The sequence below is a fragment of the Convolutriloba macropyga genome, chromosome 7 (assembly GCF_964194025.1).
Source record: "Convolutriloba macropyga chromosome 7, txConMacr16.3, whole genome shotgun sequence".
NCBI classification, from domain to species: domain Eukaryota; kingdom Metazoa; phylum Xenacoelomorpha; order Acoela; family Convolutidae; genus Convolutriloba; species Convolutriloba macropyga.
The window spans coordinates 16,132,215-16,153,242 of record NC_134474.1 but is presented as its reverse complement, the minus strand read 5'-3'; the positions used below and the strand labels follow the sequence as shown (position 1 = coordinate 16,153,242).

The following is a 21,028-nucleotide window of genomic DNA, read 5'->3' as shown; positions in this document are numbered from 1 at the left end:
ATCTACCCACCCACCCCACCTAGCTCCCCCCGCACCTAAAATATTGCCGGCTTTTTTTAAAACACTTTAATGTGGTTTGTTTGGCTACTTTTTTCCGTCTATTTTGAGGTTCTGATTTTGGTAAGGTTAGGTTAGAGTTTATAATGCACGACGATTCGGTAGAGTCATTTCCGATATTTTACCGGCTATGTTTTTTAGCAGAAAGCAAGTTTGTTCATGACTTGAATTTTGGCTTCTTTATGTTCGAGCATTTACCTCCGTTTTTGATTGTTGAGTTCTGTTTTCGAACATTGGACTTTAACAGTAGCTTCGTTTGTAATGTATAGTATGGACTTTAACAGTAGCTTCGTTTGTAATGTATAGTAATTAACAACTGCTGGTAATGTTCAAGGTGAAGAGGTCATTTTGAGACTTTTGTTCCTATATAAGTCACCCCTAATTATCTAAACTACACCGCACAACCCCCCCCCCCACCACCACCTATACACCCCCCAACACCTACCTACCCCCCCCCACCCCACCGCCCCCGCAACCCCCTAACTTACCCCCACCTACCCCTACCCCCTCCCTTCACCTAGCTACCCCCACCTACCCCACAGCAGCACAACCCAACCTATCTACCCACGCACCCACCTACCTACCCCGCCCCCCCGACCACCTACCTACCGCCCGCCCTCCGCGCCAACTAACCCCCCCCCCTAACTACCCTTGCCCCCAAACTACCCCCTCCCTTCACCTAACTACCCCCACCTACCCTCCCTCCAACTACCCCAGCACTACTCACCTCCCCAGCCTATCTACCCACCCACCCCACGTAGCTCCCCCCGCACCTAAAAAATTGTCGGCATTTTTAAAACACTTTAATTTGGTTTGTTGGGCTACTTTTGTTCTTTTTTCTCTTGTCTATTTTGATGTTCTGATTTTGGTAAGGTTAGGTTAGAGATTATAATGCACGACGATTCGAGTCCTTTCCGGTATTCTACCGGCTATGTTTTTAATTCGTCGTCTCCATGGATGATGCTTACGACCTGACTTCTTGGAATTGACTTCTTCAATGACTTCAGTGACTTCTACTGCTTTGCAGTTAAAATTTGTGTACGTGACGTCATTTCTGCTTTTAGGTCAATTGCGTCATTTACCTCACTCAAAAAATGACTTTTGAACTCACTTGTGGAACTTTAAATTTTATGAACATTTACTAGTTAAAGATCAATAGTGTGCATCTAAGTAGTACCAAACTTTTATGCCCTAATTCTTGAGTATTAGTTTTGAGTTTTCGATTTCGAATACCAATTTTAAAAAAAAGCTCTTAGGGTTTTTTCCTCATGGACCTTATAGACTGTCACAAAATTGGCAGCCCGAATCTAACCCAAAATGTCTAGTGGTTTATTAAAGGACTGGAGGTTGATCTTTCTATCTTATTTCTTTAGTTGTTTCAATTCATGAAAGGCCACAAGCGTCTATCGCGGCTATTTTCCGGCAATCTGACGGCTATGTTTGATATAATTGTCGTTGTTTTAGCCCTACTCTTGTAAAGCAGGATTTGTCTTAGATGCCAAGTTTTCTTTTCTTTCTCTCTTAAAATGTTTCATCAACAGCCTTGGTGTTCCTTTGGTATTCTGGACATTGCTACCAATTACCGCAATACAAAAGTATCTACAAATTAAATGTTAACTATTTTGTACTTTTCTCGGAATTTTTGAAACTTTTTCCTTTTTCCTCACAATGTGTTGCAGGACTTGTCTTTAGATTTTTTTTTAGCAGAAATAAGTTTATTCCTCATTTTCCCAACACGAGTTTTTTATGTGGAGACTGCTGGTAATGTTAAATATGAAAAGGATATATTGAAGGTAAAATGGTTAAATTAAGTTTTGATTTGTTGACTACCCTTGAGTTCACTCTTCCTACGCGTATTTCGTCTGCCCTCACCTAACTGCACCCACTATCCCAAACCTACCTACCACGTCCGACACAGGGCCGCCACCCCCAAAAAACCAACTCTCACCTAAACCTCCCTATTCATCCCCGCCTCTCCACACCCTTCCCCAATCCTACCTCCTAAAATATTGTCTCCGACTACATTTTTAAAACAGTTTTTATGGTTTTATTAACAGCCGCGTCAGCAATTCCAGGCGGCTGTTATGGCGCTCATAATTTTTTTTTACAATTCAAAGAATTTGAATTGTATTGGGTTGCTGTCTTTTTTTAAAGATCTAATCACATATTTTCATGATTTTTGAAGTCAAATAGGAGTAGTGATTTTGGTCACACCGAAACAGGAAGTGGAGAGAAAAAGCCAGTGGTTTAGTGGCGTAAAATTTTTCCCTCTAAATTTAAAGTAGAGTGAGAAAACGGTGTTAGAACAAAAATTCGCTTTCTCGCTAGTGGGTTTTTTGTTCACATGCGGCAGTTTCACTTTGATTTTCACTGTTTTTTCAGGTTTTTCGATCGGATTTTTTTTTCTAAATGGTTTTCCCAAATCTATTCATAGTCCGTTCTAGGTCTAGTTTTCTGTTTAGTCAATGAAAATTCTTTGAATTGTACGTCAGGACTTGTCCTGCTGTTTTTTTACTTCGTCTAACAGATTTTTGTTTCGTCTTACCCTGACTTCTTGGAATTGACTTTTTCAATGCCTTCATTGACTTCTACTGCTTTGCAGTTAAAATTTGTGTTCGTGACGTCTTTTCTGCTTTTAGGTCAATTGCGTGACTTACCTCACTCAAAAAATGACTTCTGGAATTTTAAATTTTATGAACGTTCACCAATTAAAGGTCAACAGTGTGTCTAAGTAGTGCCAAACTTATATGCTCTAATTCCTGAGTAATAAAGTCTGGAGTTTTAATATCGAATATTAATTTTAAAAAAGCTCCATTAGGGCTTTTTCCTTGTAGGGCAAATGTGTTTCATAAAAATGACAGTCCGAATCTTAACCAAGAAGTTCTAGTAGTCTATTAAAAAGCTGGTGGTCGATCTGTCAATCGTATTTCTTTAGTTGTTTCAATTCATGGCAGGCCGCAAGCGTCTATCGCGGCTATTTTCCGTCAATCTGCCGGCTATGTTTAGGCAATTAACTTGCTTAGTTTTTCATTATTTCGTTTTTCTTCGATGTTTGCGATTCTTAGGGATAGTTAAGAATTTATATTGCATGATTATTCGAGTCGTTTTGGGTATTCTACGGGTTATGTTTTTTGTAAAAAAAAAATCTGGCATGAGCGTTTTGACTGTTTAGCTAGAATATTATTTCGCTCACTTGAGCAACTGAAGGTCAAAAACGTTCTTCCTTTTTCAAAAATGGGATGAACTGGTAAAGCCCGGTGATATTAAGTGTGTGAGCAGCTCTCATAGAGCTGTATCAAACTCTGATCGTACTGATCAGGGAAGCTGCTCAAGAACGCTTGCGGAGGCAAAGTTTTATGGTTTAAGTTTAAATTAAAATGCAATCTGGGCCGACCTCCGCCATTTTTACCATCTACCCTGCGTTTTTCCTCGCACTTAGAAGCTAGTTACAACCACTACCAAACCCTCGCCTGTCGTTCGAGAGCGAATCGTCCGACGGTAGTCGGTTTTTGTTCACTTTATTGGATTATTATTGGGGTTTTTATAATGTCGGCTTGTCATCTTAGCGCCATATTTCCTAAAGAGCAACTAAACGATAACTTCCTGTTTTCCAGAGCTTGAAGCTGGCTTTCTCTTTGACGGAGACGACGACGATGACGAAGAAGATGAGGGGCTAATTGGTTGTCTAAAAGAGGAGGAGGAGGCTGCAGATAAGGAAAAGAGCAACAAAGTTACCATTCCGAAAAAGAGTGACGTCACTGAACTTAAATCTCTGTTCTCTTATGAGTTTGAGGTAAGTAATTAGATCAAAATGAGATCTCCATGTTTTCCTCGACTGTTGATTTTTGTTTAAGGAGGTTTTTCAAACTGAAGTTTAATGTTCCATTTTGATAATTAATTGCTCTCAAACGAAGTTGGTCTTTTTTATGCGATTTTTCGTCTGACCCATTTGACTGACTTTTCGTCCTCAAAAACGGGTAGCGCCCTGCGGGCATTCAGTGCTCTTAGAGCAATTCAGCTCACTAGTCTCCAAGTATGTGATTCACAGAAACTGTTTTGGAGACTTATACCTATGGTGTGAAGGGCGGTTTGAGCAAGACCCCCCACCCCCCCCCCCCCATGATATGATTCACAGCCCCCTCTCCCTTCACCACAAATCCCCACCCCTGCACATCGTTCAGGCCGTACGGGCCCCGTGCAGCCAAAATCAGCCCTCCCACCGCTGCACCCCCTCCCTCCCCCCCCCCCCCCACTGCGCTCAACTCACGCCCCTTCAATTAAGCTACAGGTAGCCTCACTATACCTTGGCTAGCTACTGACGAAGCCAAAAGCTCACTGGTCGTTTGAGAGCAATTCGCCCGACGCTTGTCGGTTATGTTTATATTAAGTAAGATTCTCGGTATTTATAGACTCTATTTGTTTATTCTGATTCACCCAAAATCAGCCCTCCCACCGCTGCACCCCCTCCCCCCCCCCCCACTGCGCTCAACTCACGCCCCTTCAATTAAGCTACAGGTAGCCTCACTATACCTTGGCTAGCTACTGACGAAGCCAAAAGCTCACTGGTCGTTTGAGAGCAATTCGCCCGACGCTTGTCGGTTATGTTTATATTAAGTAAGATTCTCGGTATTTATAGACTCTATTTGTTTATTCTGATTCACAGCAGCTACTGCTGTTAAATTGAATGGACGCGAAGTCCTTAGCGCCAATTTTAAGCATAAATAATTAAGTTTGTTGTTTTTACCTTTTTGTCCTGTTTGGTCCCAAATGCTCAGCAAAAAAGTTATTTGAGAAAAATGGCTTTGATAATTTAAGCCTTCCTTTGTTGTGTTATTTTAACGTCATTGAATGGTGCTAAAAGTAGAAGCAACTGTACGTCTTTAGAGAGTTAGTTATTCGTACAACATCATTGGGTGAGTTTTCAACTGCCCCGAAATGATAGAGGATCCTTTTGGATAGTCCTACCCATCGTGTGCGTCATCAGTGTTGTAACATTTTGTCCACTTCTCAAAAGTTGATGTTTTTGTTCAGCGTTTTTTGCTCATCAATTGAGCGTTCGAACGTAATGTTCCGTGGTATGCCTTTTTTTGGTAATAATTGCTCTCAAATTGTGGAGCAATTATTGCAAACGTGTGTTTTTCATTCAATTTTTTTGCCTGACGGTTTTCTTCTAGAACATTCTTTCGATTTCACTTCTAGAAAGACTTTTTCACGGTTGATTTTAAAAGATTTGAATTGCGTGCATTCAGAAATGAAGCCTGATGCCGATTGTGAGTTCAAAACCGTTTGTGGGCGAAAACAGTTTACCGGTTGTGAGTGAAGACATCTACATAGCCCGTGTAGCATAATGGTTAATGTCACCGACTCTTAACGGAGAGGTTGCGGGTGGGAACCCCTCCCTAGTCAAGTTTTTGCACCACAAAAGTCCAAGCGTTTTGCACCGCCTGTCGTTCGAGACCAATCTGTCGGACGTTAATCGTTTTATGTTTGTTTTGCGAAAATGGGCATTAATTTTTACAGAACATTTTGACAATCCAAGAATTGCATTGTATTGGGTTCTGTTTTTTGTACGATTTTGAAATAAGGTTTTGAAACCTTTAAAACAGGTGGAAACCCCCCTCATTTAATTGTCGTACTGTCTCTTAAATTGTCTTGTAAAGATCTAAAGAGTACACAGAATTCTGATTGTGTTAGCATAGCTTAAATTGAAGCTGAAAGGTCAGTTGTCAAAATTTTCGAGCGTAGGGTGATGCATTTTTGATCGGATTTCCCAATTGCTCTCGGAAGAAGTTTGAGGCAATTATAATAGTCCTCTTTAATGCAATGTTTCGTACTACAAAATTTTCGCCAGCTATTTTTATTTGATTATTATTTGAATTTTCGTGCTCAAAAACGGGAAAAACAGTTAAAGCCAGGTGGAGGGTATTACATCTCTGAGCGGTTCCCTTAGAGCTTTCGTAGCCTCTAAGAGAGCGATTCACCGAGACTATATAGGAAATAAATTTTCTTTGTGTATTTCCTCAAAGTTTGACCCCGGAGTGATGTGAGTGATATGCGTGGAGTGATATCTTCTTTCATCCTAAATGGAGCAATTCTGATCGTTGAAAATCTTATTCAGGGCAGTTAAACAGCACATAAGTCTAAATCAATGGAAGGACATCACTATAGAATCTGATTCTTTAACTAAAACATTTCTTCGGTCTCAATTTTTTCGTTGACATTTTCAGGCTTCGAAGCTATCTTTAAACAACTTAAACTTTGTTTTCCAAACTTTGTCTTTTTTGTAGCTTTTTTGTTTGTTTTGACTCGTTCGGTTTGTAATTGTTCTTTGAAAGCCTACTATTTTTGCTTGACGTTTTGCTTGCGTTTTTTGCGTATTGCTCAATAATTTGGACTTGCGTTGGACTTCAACCTAACCCCACATTCTGTCAGTTATCGAAACTAGTAACAAATCAGTGGCTAAAACGCCGAGTCAGGAAAAGCGGGATAACTTTAAAAAGGGAGCTTATTGGTACTCAGGGTTTTAAGTTTATTAGATTTTCGAAGTTTATTATTTTCGAAGTTTATTAATAGCCGCCCTCATCTTCTCAGCCGGTTATTATGGCGCTCCTATTTTTTTTACAATTCAAAGAATTTGAATTGTATTGGGGCGCTGTCTTTTTTACGACTCGAAGAGGAGTATTGGAGAAGTCCTTTTTTTAAATCAATTTTAATGGAGTGAATTTTGAAGCGGGAAATGAAACACGTGAAAAATTTTGGAGCGATTTTGTTGCTGAACAAAATGAAGAGTGGAGCGAAAAGAGAGTGGTTTTCTTGTTCATATCTCTGTTTTCTAGAGAGCGAGAAATTGAGGTGTGAAAAAAAAATCTGTAAGCGAGTGAAATTTTTTGTTCACGTGCGGCATTTTACAGCGTTTTTCCATTTTTTTGGTTAAAAGGTTTGGTTATGATTTTCTTTTAATGTTAGGCTGGTGTTGGTAGTGGTTTGAAGTTTTCTGGATATTTATATGAATTTCATGCTAATTGGAGGTTTTTCGTGTATTTTACTGAATTTTGGGCTAATTTTTGCGATTTTTTGACTTTTGTTTTGTTTTACTGCCTCGAATGGGTATTGAAAAGACCCCTATTGCTTGAGCAATTTTTAGTTAACAAATAGTTGCAGTTTTGTGGATATGAAGCAATTTTTTGTTGAGAAATATGACGAAAAATAGCGAAAATTGGAACTATTTTTCTTAATTTTTTTTACAGTTTTTCGTTTTTTTTTCCGTTCTTTAGATAAATTTCTTAGCCTATTATGACTTGCCTATTGTTTTGCGATCATTTGGATACCCTATTGGCTGAAAGGAATTTTTTGTTTTTGATTTTTGTGCTTTTGTAATATTAAAAAAAATTAACTTTTTCCAGTTTTTTTAGTCAAAATTCTTGTAAGCTTTTTTTTTCATGATTTGGCATCAAGTATTTTTAAAACTTCTCGTAAGTGAGTTTAGTGGGTACTAGTTGTGTTGATGAAGTAATTTTGACAGATATAGTTTTTCGGGGTCTCGATTGATGAATAGTTTTGATCTGATTTTTTATCATATTTTAGAAGATTTGATTTTTTTTTACTTTTTTGTTTTATGGTTTTGTTTCAAGATAATCCTAAATTAGTTGAGGCAAGTTTTTTCTGATGAGTAGCTGAATGGCCTTTAAATGAATTTCCGCTAAGAGTCCTTTCCGGAATTCTTCCGGCTATGTTATAAGATCTGTTCACACATTTTCATGATTTTTGAAGTCAAATTGGAGTAGTGATTTTGGTCACGCCGAAACAGGAAATGGAGCGAAAAAGCGAGTAATTTTGCGGCGTGAAATTTTTTTGCTCTAAATTTAAAGTAGAGTGAGAAAACGGTGTTTGAACAAAAATCCGCTTTTGCTAGTGGTTTTTTGTTCACATGAGCCAATTTCACTTTGATTTTTTCTGTTTCGATTTTTTGGATCGGATTTTTGTCTAAATGGTTTTTCCAATACATTCATAGTCTGTTTTAGGTCTAGTTTTTTTAGTCAATGAAAATTCTTTGAATTGTACGTCAGGACTTACTTGCCCTGCTATGTTTTTTTACTTCGTCGAATTTTTTTTCGCTTTAACCATTTTGCCGCTTTTTCGACATTTTGCTTGAAATCTTTTTGACTTCTCTAGGCTAGTTTCACTCTTCTGTCATTCTGCTCAAAATCTTTTTAAACAGCAGCTGCTGAGCAAAGCAATTCAAAATGAAGAGAGTCAGTATTAAAAAATCAAAGTCAGAAATAGAAACGGGATAAACCCATAAAGCCCATTTTTAGATGCCCGGTACTTGAACTTTGTTCTCATAAGTTTTAGTTACTATCTATAATGCTTATTGGTATTGATACTAGACCCTGTAGCCTATAACCGAGAGACTGGGTTATGTTCAATTACGAAATGACATCAAAATAAATCGCACTTTAAAATGTTTTTATACAAAAATCAATTTTTGATGTTTTCTTTTCTTTCAATCCCAATAGAGATATGGGAATCAACGGCGGCTATTTTCCGGCAATCTGCCGGTTATGTTTATTATCGAAGCTTATTATTTTCGAAGTTTATTATTTTCGAAGTTTATTATTTTCGAAGTTTATTAGATTAACCGCTAATTGGAATGGTATTAATTTTTTGTCCTTAGTTTTGAATTCGATTTCAATTCGGTATTTCTAATCTAATGAAATTGTGGAGTGAATTAAAACGAGCCTTCAATTTGAATAATTTCAAAACCTTGGTTAAATCCGATGTTGGTTGGATGATATTTTTAGTAAATTTGTCAGCTGTGTTTTTATTTGAAATTAAGCTTTCAAAAATTTGACGTGAAAGATTTCAAGTGAGTTGTTTTAAAATCTTCTTAGAGATCACAGGATAAAAATAATTAGGCATTGAAATCCGAAGAAGGCACATTAATCTTTAGCGATCTAGATACTAACCTTGTCCTTTTACTGAATTCGTTTGAAAGGTTCAATTCACCTAAGAAGTTTCATATAGATTTGGATTACATAAGTACGTTGATTGGTATTGCAGTGGTATTTGTTTAGGCACTACTTGTATAGAACACCAAGACCACATGAAGGGGCTATAAATAATATTTCTTACATAATTTTTCTCTTTGCTTCGAGACTTTTGATGTTCTTTGAACAAAGAATTTTTTTTGTTTCTGCAGTTCTTTCCTATTTGAAAATTTTCTTAATTGTGTTTATTTAGGATTCATGTTTCGAAGGAATCTGCTGGCTTTCACGTTGAATTTTGTGTACTGTCTTAGTAACAGCTATTGATGATAACGTTGTTTGAATTATATTCGTTCAAATTGTTGCGTTTTTGGGTTTTCTCTCAAATTTTGTGTTAATAATCTTCTGCTCTTTTTCGCTGTTTTTGATGTTTCGCATACCCACCTGTCGATTAGCTCGACGTTCCTTTGTCTCACACGCGGCTTTGAAAGTTATATCATATGTAGAATATTAGCTGTTGCATCTAACTATCCTTTGAAGACCAGCAGATATCCTCCGTGGAGACGGCTATCGTGTTGATGTCATAGTCAATACTCCTTTAGATGTTAAGAGAGTTTTTTTTGTTGCAGAACTGAGAACTGTTTCTGATTCTAGGTCAGCATTGTTAACATGTTGTTTCAATACGTTGACAACGTTTGTAACCACATTTGCAAATGCTTGGTTGATCGTTGACTGGAGAATGTAAATTTAGTCTAATATTGAGCTTGTTCTTACAGGCTGCGTCCAACAACAATAATTCAGATGACATATCAGAGGACAATCTGGAGTACCTGCACTGGAAGAGGGTGTACTATATTGAAAAATTCAAGATACAGAACCCAGATATGTAAGAAAACGTCAATTCGAATTCAGCTTCATTTGTTGATTCTAAGCCAACGTAAGGGATTTAATGTGATTGCAGGACTTTCATCCGTGAACAGGTGGAATTGTACGTTAGAGCACTGCAGTGGAATCTTCACTATTACTACCATGGAGTCCAGTCTTGGTCTTGGTAAGAAACATCACGAAAGAATTGAACTAGACAATGACTTTAAAAGAAACTCCATCCGACATGATTTTTGAAAAAACAATTATGAACGCGGTGTTTTAGTAAGTTGAGCGTAATCAACTAAAAACGTTTGTCATGATGGTTTGACATGAAAATTTCTGAAAGCTAATATTGAAGGACTTAAAGTGTTTGATTTTATTAACTTTGAACCCCCTATAAGCTAAATATTCCAGGTAAGCATTTATTTAGTTGCAATTCGAAATTCATAAGGAGAAGCTTTAATGTCGATTCTTCTCAATGTTATGGATATGTTGGCTCTTTCTGTAGGTTCTACTGTCAGCACTACGCACCCTTCGTCAGTGATCTCCGACACTTTACAGATGTTGACATGACTTTCGACTTTTCTCAGCCCTTCAAGCCATATGAACAGCTACTTGCGGTCCTACCTGCACGGTACACGATTTTGATTTTAATTGTCAGAGACGCTTGCATGCAGGCTCTTCTTTGCAGAGACACGCAAAGAATTGGCGCAGGAACTTAGTCTTTTGAAGTTTTGATCTTAACAAATAAAACTGTGAAAGAAGCTTCATATTTTTTGACAGATTTCAGTTGAATTCAATTGAACATTTAAGCATGAAAATTAATTTCCTTATTTGTTCGTTCTACTGCCATAAGAGCTTTTGTCAAATGACATCGGTCATCTTCAAGCGAATCAGAGTTTTAAAGTTGTAAGTTATTTGATCTTTTTATTCCCAGAAGACTGGGAAATATTAATTTGAAGTCGAAATCGCGGAACTTGATGTCTCTAGTCAACGACAAATCTTGACGAAAATTCGAAGCATGGGTAAATTTTTTGATCAGCCTTTTCTTTTTAATTGTATTTAGTATCCTAACTACTAAGTTAGTTAATGGCTTCATTTATTGTGTTTAACCCTGGTTGTGTTTAGGTCAAAAATACTGCTACCGGAAGCTTACATGCACTTGTTTACGGAGGGGCCAATCGTGGACTTTTACCCAACAGAGTTTGAGTTGGACCTGAATGGAAAGCAAATGGACTGGGAGGCAGTAGTCCTCATCCCATTCATAGATGAGGTGAAGGATTTAGTGCAGTTTTTCATCTTGTATCGTCTTTGTTGCTACAGTTCATTCAATGTTTTACCAGAAGATTATTGCTGTATAAAATCTGTTGCTCTCGAACGAAATGTGAAGTATTTCTTTTTTTCGGGTGTTTAATTGCTCTTGAACGAGGAAGTTCATAGCAATTATTGTAAATGTGCGTGCCTTTTTTTAGGCAAAATTTTCGCTTGACAGTTTTGACTTTTTGAGTGACTTTTACCCCCTTGACTTTTTGCGTTTCGCGTGAACTAAAATTCTCTCTCAATCACAATTTCAAGCAGCTGAATTCAATTGGCGGCAATTTAATACTAAAAGTCAAATGAAAAGTGCGCCGAAACTGGTGCCATTTTTCACTTTAATTCTTAATACTGGTATATGTTAACCTCTAATGTGATTATTTGAAGCCCACTATTGAACTTCTTAGTCCCATTTAGGCTCCCCCGACTGAAGCAGGCGGCAATTTGCAATTGCTAAGAGCTCCCACTAGTCGTTCGAGAGCAATTCTTCCAACATTTAGTCGGTTATGTTTTTACATGTGTGTTTCTGATATTCGGTAGTTAGTAACCTCTGATAATGTTCAAGGTAAGAAAAAAGTAGTCGAGTTTTCACCTCATAAAAATATCTCCTCCCCACCCTAACTGCTACTGCCAAAATTATAAAACTTTAATTATGAACGAAAAACAATCACGTCATGTTGATGAATGGCACAAAACGCGTTCACCAGTTTTGCCAAAAACAATGTCAGCAGAACTTGAAATGTCTTAAGCGTCAAAGCCAAAATAACACGTAACCGTATATCAAAATCCCTAACCACTTCATACCATTCATTCTTATAAAGTTGCTAACATTGCCTTTTTATTCCTACGGGCGACAAAATGACAAAAAAAAACATTAAGGCAAATGAGAAACAACAAAGAGGCAAGATTAAATTCCATAATACTGTTCGAAAATAAAACGTCTCGCAATTAACTCTTAACGATATATGAAAATGGTTGAAATTTGCATACTATTTAATGTTCGAAAACAGTGTACATTGTTTCCTATTTGTTTCCTAACGACAGAATAAGGAAAAACATGAAGGCATCTGGATGGCAACCAATGGGGGAGGGCTAAAAAGAATGGATCAAAATTCAGGAAATCAAAAAGATGATCTAAGTTAATTGATCTCAGTAAATAACCTCGGATATAAACCGAAAAAATAACTGAATTCGAATGGCCAGCTCGTAAGGTCGGGGAGACTTGATTTTTTTAAGGTTAAAATCTGTTTTATTGACACAGCAACAAAATTATGGAGGAGCTCAAAATTCATGAGTTTCCAGTAACAGACAGTACCAAAAATCAAAAACTGGTAGATTATATCTATTATAATTTGAAGATTTCAGTTTCGATTTACTATAGACTAAATCAGAACTAAATGATAACGCTAATAAGAATTCGACTGGCAGGACGACAAGTCAATAATTGTTAAATTATGCCAGGGTAGAAAACGATTGGTGCCTGTCAGCATTGAAACTAATAGACAATACTACAAAACGGAGAACAGGTAAAGCCAAAACTCAAGAGTTGTTCAAGGAACAAAGATGCTCGGTAATATTCTTTCGCACATAATGTTCCGACGCCTCTCATCCACATTCTTGGCCTAATTATCTGAAAATTGAATGGCAATTTTAACTTTTCATTGTGAGATTCTTAAGTATGCTTGAAGGGTTAAAGACAAAACTTATCTAATAAATTTTCCGAAGCAGAAAAAAGCAGTTTTGTCAGTTTGCCAGACAACGAAAATGGGAATCCGAACTCATATTTTTTCTATCCATTTCAACCCAAAACAGTTAATTAATTTATTACTGGAATACCAGCACTTGAATGCCGTATTTCTGAGAAAAAAATGATAAGACTACAAAAATATGGACGAGATTTCAAAGTCGTAAAATTCAATGGTAGCTCCTTCGACTACAACAATAGCATAAATTCACCATTAGAAGCCATCAATCATTTTATTAGCTTTCGAGAGTAGATCAAGAAAATAACAGCAAAATTAGAGGTTATAAAGCCGCATTTGAGAAATAATCTCTTTAAGCAGGAATTTTCAACAAAGTTTGCAAACTTCACGCTTTGTAGCTTGTTTTTTACAGCCATCGATAACCTCTTAACGGCTATTATTTAGGCGCTGTCCTTATTTTAAAATTCGGTTTACCTTTTGATAACGTTTTTCCTTTTTCATGAGTCACGATTTTTACCCTTTACATGTGATTCACTTTACTTAGTGTTTCAACTGATTGTATTTTAAATTCTTTCGTATCGAATGATTTAATGTAGCTAATTCGGTCAAAGTCAAACGAGTACAATCAAAAGAAACGGTATAAACATTTGAAGCCCGGCCATTAAGTCAATGCATTAAGTTATCAATGTTCGTTAAAGCGATTGCTAGCTGGCAGTAGTATTATGCTTAATTGTCTACAGTTTGGAGCTGAATTGAGTGTAATTTTACAATTTGACCGAATATGCAGAATTTACACACCATATAAGATCACTTTGACTCTTAGAAAAATTATGTCAATTTCTATCTCGTAGTTTTTTCTTTTTCTGTTTCAATCCCAATGCGCGTCAAGCGGGACAACGTCGGCTATTTTCCGGCAATTTGCCGGCTATGTTTTTTAGGTGGCTCCCTTCTCGGTCCAGACCGATTTAAACCATACTCAAATTCGATTACTCGTTGACATCGGAAGTTACACAAAATGTGAATAGATCTTAAACTGAAAGACCGCACCCAATATAAAATAAGCCCTTTGGATTGTAAACACGATGAGAGCAATAATACGCTCGCCAATATTTTAAATGCCAAAACAATACAAAAAATAAAGCAAAATCGGTCGAGCACTACGCTTAATATGAAATCAATTGCATTAAAAGGACTTAAATAAGTTGTAAATGCTCTTCGAAATAGCTTCACTAGATAGTAGTAGATACTTGATGAATCAACGAAAGCGAAAAAATGGAAATTTGCCAAAACTCAAAATGTTTTGGAAAGGTAGTGGCGTCAATTTTACTACAACACAGTAATATATCAAAATGGTTCAAAGTTGCTCTTGCCATTTAATTTTTACACTGTTACATTTTACATCGTTTCCTAATTATTTTGATTGGCAAAATAACAGAAAACATCAAGGAATATGGATAACAGCAATTAAAGGAAGATCCATAAAAATGAGGATATTCAAAAATCAGTTAAAATCATCAAAATTAAATGGTTGCTCGCTAATTGTTCGCGGCTATTTTATATTCCGAATTAATCCAAAAGCGATCAAAAATAACGCTGATAATGAACAAAATGGCTTTGATTCGACTAAAATCAACTGTCAATCACAAATTCTTTTTAGGTGGAGTTTGTCGATGACCCCGAGAAAGTTTTTTTCAAAATCTATTCTGTTTTTGAAAACAATACGTTGTAATATTTTAAAACAAGGAACAAAATATTTGATTTCTTGTTTACATCTTTTCTTTCTATCGTTCCGGAGCCATCCAGATATGTTCAGCTTGGGAAATTCAAGCTGATATTTCCTCAACTGTTGAAACCGGCTTTTCAAACAGCACGTTTTGGTTTTAGAAGCGTCTTCTTGCTGCAATGTCGACATTTTCTCGTCGATTGACCAAAGATGAGCAATTAAGAAATGCGTGTGGGCAGATTCTCTCTTTCAAATACGATTACTCAAAAGACTACGAGTATCCACGTGTTACACATTTCAACTGTATGGAACACTGCAAAGCTGCCATTGTACAGTACAGACATGATAAATGGGCTATTCCCAAGGAGAATTTAAGACATGGTTGGTTACTTCCTATTGTGTATTAAGATGTCTGTATTTTTCTCAGGTCGTACAGGCAATTTGATGTTTCATTTAATCAACTGTTCGCGTTAACTTAACAGGTGAAGTATTGTATTAAGCGCTCGATTAACATTTCGGAAATTGGCGAAACTCTGCTTTAAATGAGACTACTCGTTTCTCGACACTCTTGCTATATGAAGAGAGGCGGATAGAGGTATTCTAATCGACTACACAATGCTGTAAGTTAAGCAACTGTTGTAAAAGCAACGAGAGTTGAGTTAAAACGTTACCACATTGTTTTTTCTCGTGGATCTTATGCCACATGATAGTCTATTCTGAGGCTTTTTCTTCGTTCAGATTAATAGTGCTCTTTGGTACTCTAGGCAACACAGTTTTAAAATTTTTGATCGGATTCTTTTAATTTTTGAAAGGCTGTCTGTTGATCGTGCCTCCTATTTGCAACAGAGTTCTAACTTAAAGAGTCATGACAGAGTAATACGAGTTTGAAACATAAAGTCAGCTCAAAGATCTCTACCAATGAATTCAATTGACGTAATTAGACCCTACTCTCTAACAGATCTTCTTAATAATTGACATATTTTTTGTGTTCCAGGACTGCTCTCTGGTGTGAAACTGGACGTTTACTTTGATGGCTTTCCAACAACCAAACATCTGGACTACACCGTAAGTTGATTTGCACCTTGTTCTGCCACTGGAATGAGGAGTCTGTTAAGTGGCCTAAGCAGTCGCAGTTACTATGAGACTTTGAGAATGGTCTAGTAATGGATTTGAACAATTCTCCTAATTTGCGTGAAAAAAGTGCTAAACTATTACATGAACTGATCTTAAGCCCTCGAACTGGGCCATCTTTTCTGACCCTTTTTCGCTTGTTCTTTTTTCTCCTCAGGGCAGCATCTTTTCAAAAGCCAAGTTTACCTTGAATGAGTAAAGATGGTTGTCAAGTTCATCTTGTGCACAATTTACATTTAGTTGTCCTAAAAACCTAACCGATGATTGTGATCTTTCATGTTCATTGAGTTCTGTGCTTCAGAGTCAGCTGAGATCAGATGGGATTCGAGTCTTTCAGAGCAACAGCAGAAATCACAACATGATCATAACCGTGTTGCCGAGGCCCAATATCCACGTTAGTAATTACATTTGACATTATGGCGTTTTTTGTTGTGAACATTACAGATTTTTGGAGTGCAATATGAGAGTATTAACTGCCGAAAATGTCGAATTGGTCAAATGTTTCAAACGTTGCTGCAAAGAAGATAATAGCTCAAAGCGAATACCAAAGATCCAATGATTGCAAACGAGACCCAATGCAGACCAAGGGAAAGAGATTTTGTTTTATTTCCGCACAATTTCTGAAAAATTACCGCTGGAATTCACCATGATCTAGTTTGACAACCTTCTTGACCTTAATATTCAATTACATTGTAGCTGTACATTCAAAAGATGAATATATCGTTTTTAACTCAAAGCTAAAAAGAAGAAAGCATTCGTGGACAGTTTTAGGCGTTTGAAGTCGGTGTGAGCCTAAACGATTTCACAGTACCGTTTAATTCAAAATATTCTCCTTCATATATTGAATATTGAATTGGTTTCAGTGCCTGGAAGATATGGGAGACATGTTCTTCGGTTCTATCAACGATGACAATACTCAGACATCAACTGACAATTCTATTGTGTTTGTAAAGTGGCCTTACTTGAAAGAAGCCAAAGTTGTCGCTGTTTCAGATACCATTACCAGGTTAGAAAAGATTTCAAGTAAATCAGTAGGTTGCAAATAGTCCGATCGATCACATAGTATTACCTTTGAAAGAATATTTCTACTCTACAGAGCAATTTTGTGAAATTGTCAAGGCATACGTTTTTTTTGGATTTTTCGTATTCAAATGAGGAACGTTCTCCTCTGTTTCACATTGAGCCAGCGACCCTACCTATTATTGCGCTAATTTGTGAAATTTGGCGACAAAGACTGTATAATTGCCACTTAGAATATTAATTCCCTTGTTTCCATCCTCCAATGTAAGGCCTTTTTACATGTATTAAGAAACGTTTTCTTGGAATTGAAGAGTTAAAGGGTCCAAATTAATTTTTTGATAGAGAAATGCTTGTCTTTGTTGCTTCAATTTCTTTGTTGCTTCACAGGGACACGCTCGCAGTGCATCCAGGAGAGTTTTTTGAAATAATTTTGAGACGTGCACAATGCTGAGAATTACTATGGATAAACTTTCATGTAATGGCCGCAGAAGTTTAGGATTGAATCAATCCCTCAAAGTCTATCTACTACTACTAAGAATTGTTTTCTGAGATACTGTGTAGGAGTTTTGTGTTCCTTTCAACACATTGATTTGTTTCAGGATTTCACGTGGTAACGATGGCCAAATAGTAAGTGTGGAGATGAGTGCAAAAGAGCGCAGAAATCTGAAGAGTGAAGCCAACACAATCACTGATTGGTACAGAAGCATTGAGCTAACATTATTTTTTAAAGAGTTTTCTAAGCAGAAATAAACTACTACTTCGCTTGGTTTATAATTTGAAAAGAAATTTTGGTGTTTTTTCGGACCAATGGATAAAAGAAACTAAGGAACATAATATTTTAAAAAGAGTAGTACAGAGCCTGGATATTTAACTGAAATTGAGACACTAAGAAGGAAAAATACGATGGACATTGTTATGAGCAGTTTTTCAGCTGTTATCGCCGTTATTCAGTAGATTTTATTCCGCCGATATTTCATAATTCTTCTATGATTACATTTTATAAATTGCTCTCAAACGAAGTTTGTAGCAATTATATTGGTCCTGTCGGTCTTTTTTAATGCGATTTTTCGCTTGACCGATTTTTCGTCTGACGCTTTTGACTTTTCGTCCTCAAAAACGGGATAAACAGGTAGCGCCCAGCGGGCATTAAGTGCTCTTAGAGCCTTTCAGCTCAAACTGTTTTGAAGAATTATAATTATGGTGTGAAGGGCGGTTCTTAGAGGTTGAAGACACCCCCACTGTTGACCCCCCCACTACTGTCCCACCCCCCCCCCCACCACGCTGTTGCCCCCACACCACTCTTGCACCCCTCCCTCCTCATCAGCCACCCGGTGCACATACCCCCCTGGCTTCTGGCAAACAACCGATCGCTAAAACGTAATTTTTTTTTACTAATTTTCACATTTTTTTTCAAGATTTTTGAAAAATTAGTCCTTTTTTGAGTTTTTTCAACCCTAGGTGTCAAGGAATCTCTTCTAGGGTTTTTTTTGTAATAGGTTACTGCATAGTTTCTAAAGGTGGTAGAATGTTTTCAACATCACGAATTTAAGCATCTTTTATACAAAAGGTGATTTCAATTTGAACATGATAAATTTTAGCAATTTTTTTCTTATAAAACTTGCATTTCGTTCAAGTTTCTTGAAAGTTTTTGTCAATCTATAGGTTTCTCCAGCCTCAGGAGCCGAGAAACCTGCTCTAGGGATCAATTAAACGGTTTTCAAGATTTCAACACCCCGAACTTTAGCATTTTTTCTGTTTACAAAACTTGCAATTTTTCATTTTTTTTGACATTTATTGTGATTATTCATGTTTTTTAGCCTAACAGAAATTCTCCGATAGGCTTTGATAATAAGTTACTCGAAAATGTTTTTTGCACATGGATTATTTTTCAGTTTTTATTATCACAAATTTTATGCAACTTGCAAGTTTTTTTTGAAATTTTTTCGTCATTTTTCAGGTTTCTCAAGCCTCAAGAGCCGCATAACTTCCTCTAGGGTTTGATTATAGGTTACTGCATAGCTTCTAGATGTAATGGAAGGTTTTTCAAGATTTCAGTACCAGCAATTTTTAAAAAGTATTTGCAATTTTTTCAATTTTTTTTAATCTTTTTGATTTTTTTTTACTTTTTTCAGCACCTTCAGAGGCATCTTAAGAGGCATGATGATCAGTTGTCGCAAAGTTTCTAGAGTTAATGGATTGGTTATCAATATTTCAACGACTCCAGCTTAAACAATTTTTTGATAAAAATTTATTAAATTCCCAGAAAATTGTTCCAAGTTGAGCCAGTGAAATTATTTAAAGCTTGAAATAAGGATGCTGGATAGTCTTTCGAAACAATGAAATGGTTTTGAAGATTTCAGTTGTTTGAATGTTAGCAAGATTTTGTTAAAATTTGCGATTGTTTTCAAAATTTTTCCTTTTCTGATTTTAACGATCAAACGATCATTACGGGCAAACGAAGCTTTTCAAGTCCTAACTAACTTCAGAGACAAAAAATAAATTTGAACTTTTTTTCTGTGAAATCTGGAAGCTTTTCTTTGAAATTTTGCAATATTTTGCAAATTTTTAAAATGTCAGTTTTTTATTTACTAACAAGGCTAGAAAACTAAAAGTTGCAGAGTCGAATCAAGCTAAATCTAGGCTCACTAAACAGTGGCTAGCTACTGACGAAGCCAACAGCTCGCCGGTTGTTTGAGAGCAATTTGCCCGACATTAGTTGGTTATCTTGCTTCTATTTCAGTTCAGTTATCTTCTGAATTTTGAAGCTATTTCCATTGGAATTTGCTTATGGAAAGCTGAAGTCGTTAAGCTGATAGAAAAATATGTTCTACAGCAAATGGACTTGAATTAATTTTTGCTAAATCCGTTCATCTTACGGCGCGTTAGCTCTTCTATTGTTCCGACGCCTCTTGAGGATGGAGGAACTGAATACTCAAATGGGTTTTTTTTAGTCAACTTTGACCGATCGATATATTCATTGTAGAGAGTTGTGAGTGGCATCATTAAAAAGCCCATCCAAACTAGAATATGGATTTAAAGATATTTTTTGATATTCATTTTCTGGAGTGAGTTATCGTGGTTGACATGTGAATAATAGACTGATTTGCGTTATTTTTATTCACATTTTCCGGAATTTTTGCCTAATATTACGTAATTTTGCTAGAATGTAAAAATTGTTAACAATATTACTATTGATTTTATTTTTAAGGCCAAAAAAGTATTGCTGACTCTTTTTATTAAATTTTTGGCTATATTTTTGGCTAAAAATTTCAAAATTCAGCCTTTTCATCAAAAATTGCCCGAATAAGGTTTTTAGTCAACTTTGATTAAATTTGCCGGAAGTACAAACCCAAAAACAACTAGCACATTCTTTATGAACTACAAAGGGAGCTAGTCTTTTCCCCACTTTTAATGAGAGTAGTCTGGAGCTAAAATTTTACCGTTTTTGCTAACGTTACACTGTGATTATCAAAAACGCAGCCTTTATTTTTGATCTTCTAAAAAATTATTTAGATCTATAACATTCGGAACAACTGAGTGTTCCTAATGAACTAACAGCAACAGCAGGGCTTGTTTTGGTCCAATCTTGGACTGCCACACAATCCACAAACCATTCGGATTGTAATCAGTCGGTCATTTTATAAAAAAAATTCAATCTTTTTTTTATGTTATTAAAGGACAGAAATCAAAGTTCACTATTGTTAGATCCAATTGGCTTCCTAAGCATTTCCAAATTTGTGTATCTGGTTTTTTTACTCGAGAGATTATGGTCGTTTTGTTTTTAACTAAACAATGGCTTTTTGAGCTTTGCCACAATTTTCTTTTTAATTTCTCAAAGAATTTAATTGAATTTTTTGCATTTATATTTAACTCTCCTTTTTACCTTGTTTTTTTAGTCATATGAGTTTTCCTGGATAATGACAGGTCTCATTGGAGGAATGAATGAGCCTATTTTCTAATTTGAGTAAATATCTGATGGCTTCCACGACTTGAAATTATTGTTTTCAAAAACTAAAAAACTTCGCTTTTTTGTTTTTTTTGTCTATCTGTTGCCTAATCTCAAACTTAGGTTTTTACAGGTCACATATGACATTCTTGTTGGCGAGGAAAGGTGAAAGTGTACAAATTCTAATGTATTTAAAGAATTCGTTATGAATTTATATGCTTCGACAGGGGTTTTTCGCAAAAAAATTGAACTAATTTCTGATTTTTGTCTTTATTTGATGTTC

General features: G+C 36.3%; 1 protein-coding gene across 1 annotated transcript in view; it reads left to right on the top strand.

Annotated features, from left to right (window-relative positions):
- LOC142342958 (5'-3' exoribonuclease 1-like) overlaps nucleotides 1–21,028 on the top strand; it is an 85,870-nt gene that overhangs the window by 8,818 nt on the left and 56,024 nt on the right. The window contains exons 6-15 of the mRNA XM_075394638.1: nucleotides 3,672–3,850; nucleotides 9,818–9,927; nucleotides 10,003–10,092; nucleotides 10,417–10,542; nucleotides 11,037–11,181; nucleotides 14,810–15,029; nucleotides 15,643–15,713; nucleotides 16,081–16,173; nucleotides 16,643–16,785; nucleotides 17,399–17,494. Of these exons, the coding sequence (XP_075250753.1) occupies nucleotides 3,672–3,850; nucleotides 9,818–9,927; nucleotides 10,003–10,092; nucleotides 10,417–10,542; nucleotides 11,037–11,181; nucleotides 14,810–15,029; nucleotides 15,643–15,713; nucleotides 16,081–16,173; nucleotides 16,643–16,785; nucleotides 17,399–17,494 (1,273 nt within the window). The remainder of the gene's footprint in view (nucleotides 1–3,671; nucleotides 3,851–9,817; nucleotides 9,928–10,002; nucleotides 10,093–10,416; nucleotides 10,543–11,036; nucleotides 11,182–14,809; nucleotides 15,030–15,642; nucleotides 15,714–16,080; nucleotides 16,174–16,642; nucleotides 16,786–17,398; nucleotides 17,495–21,028) is intronic.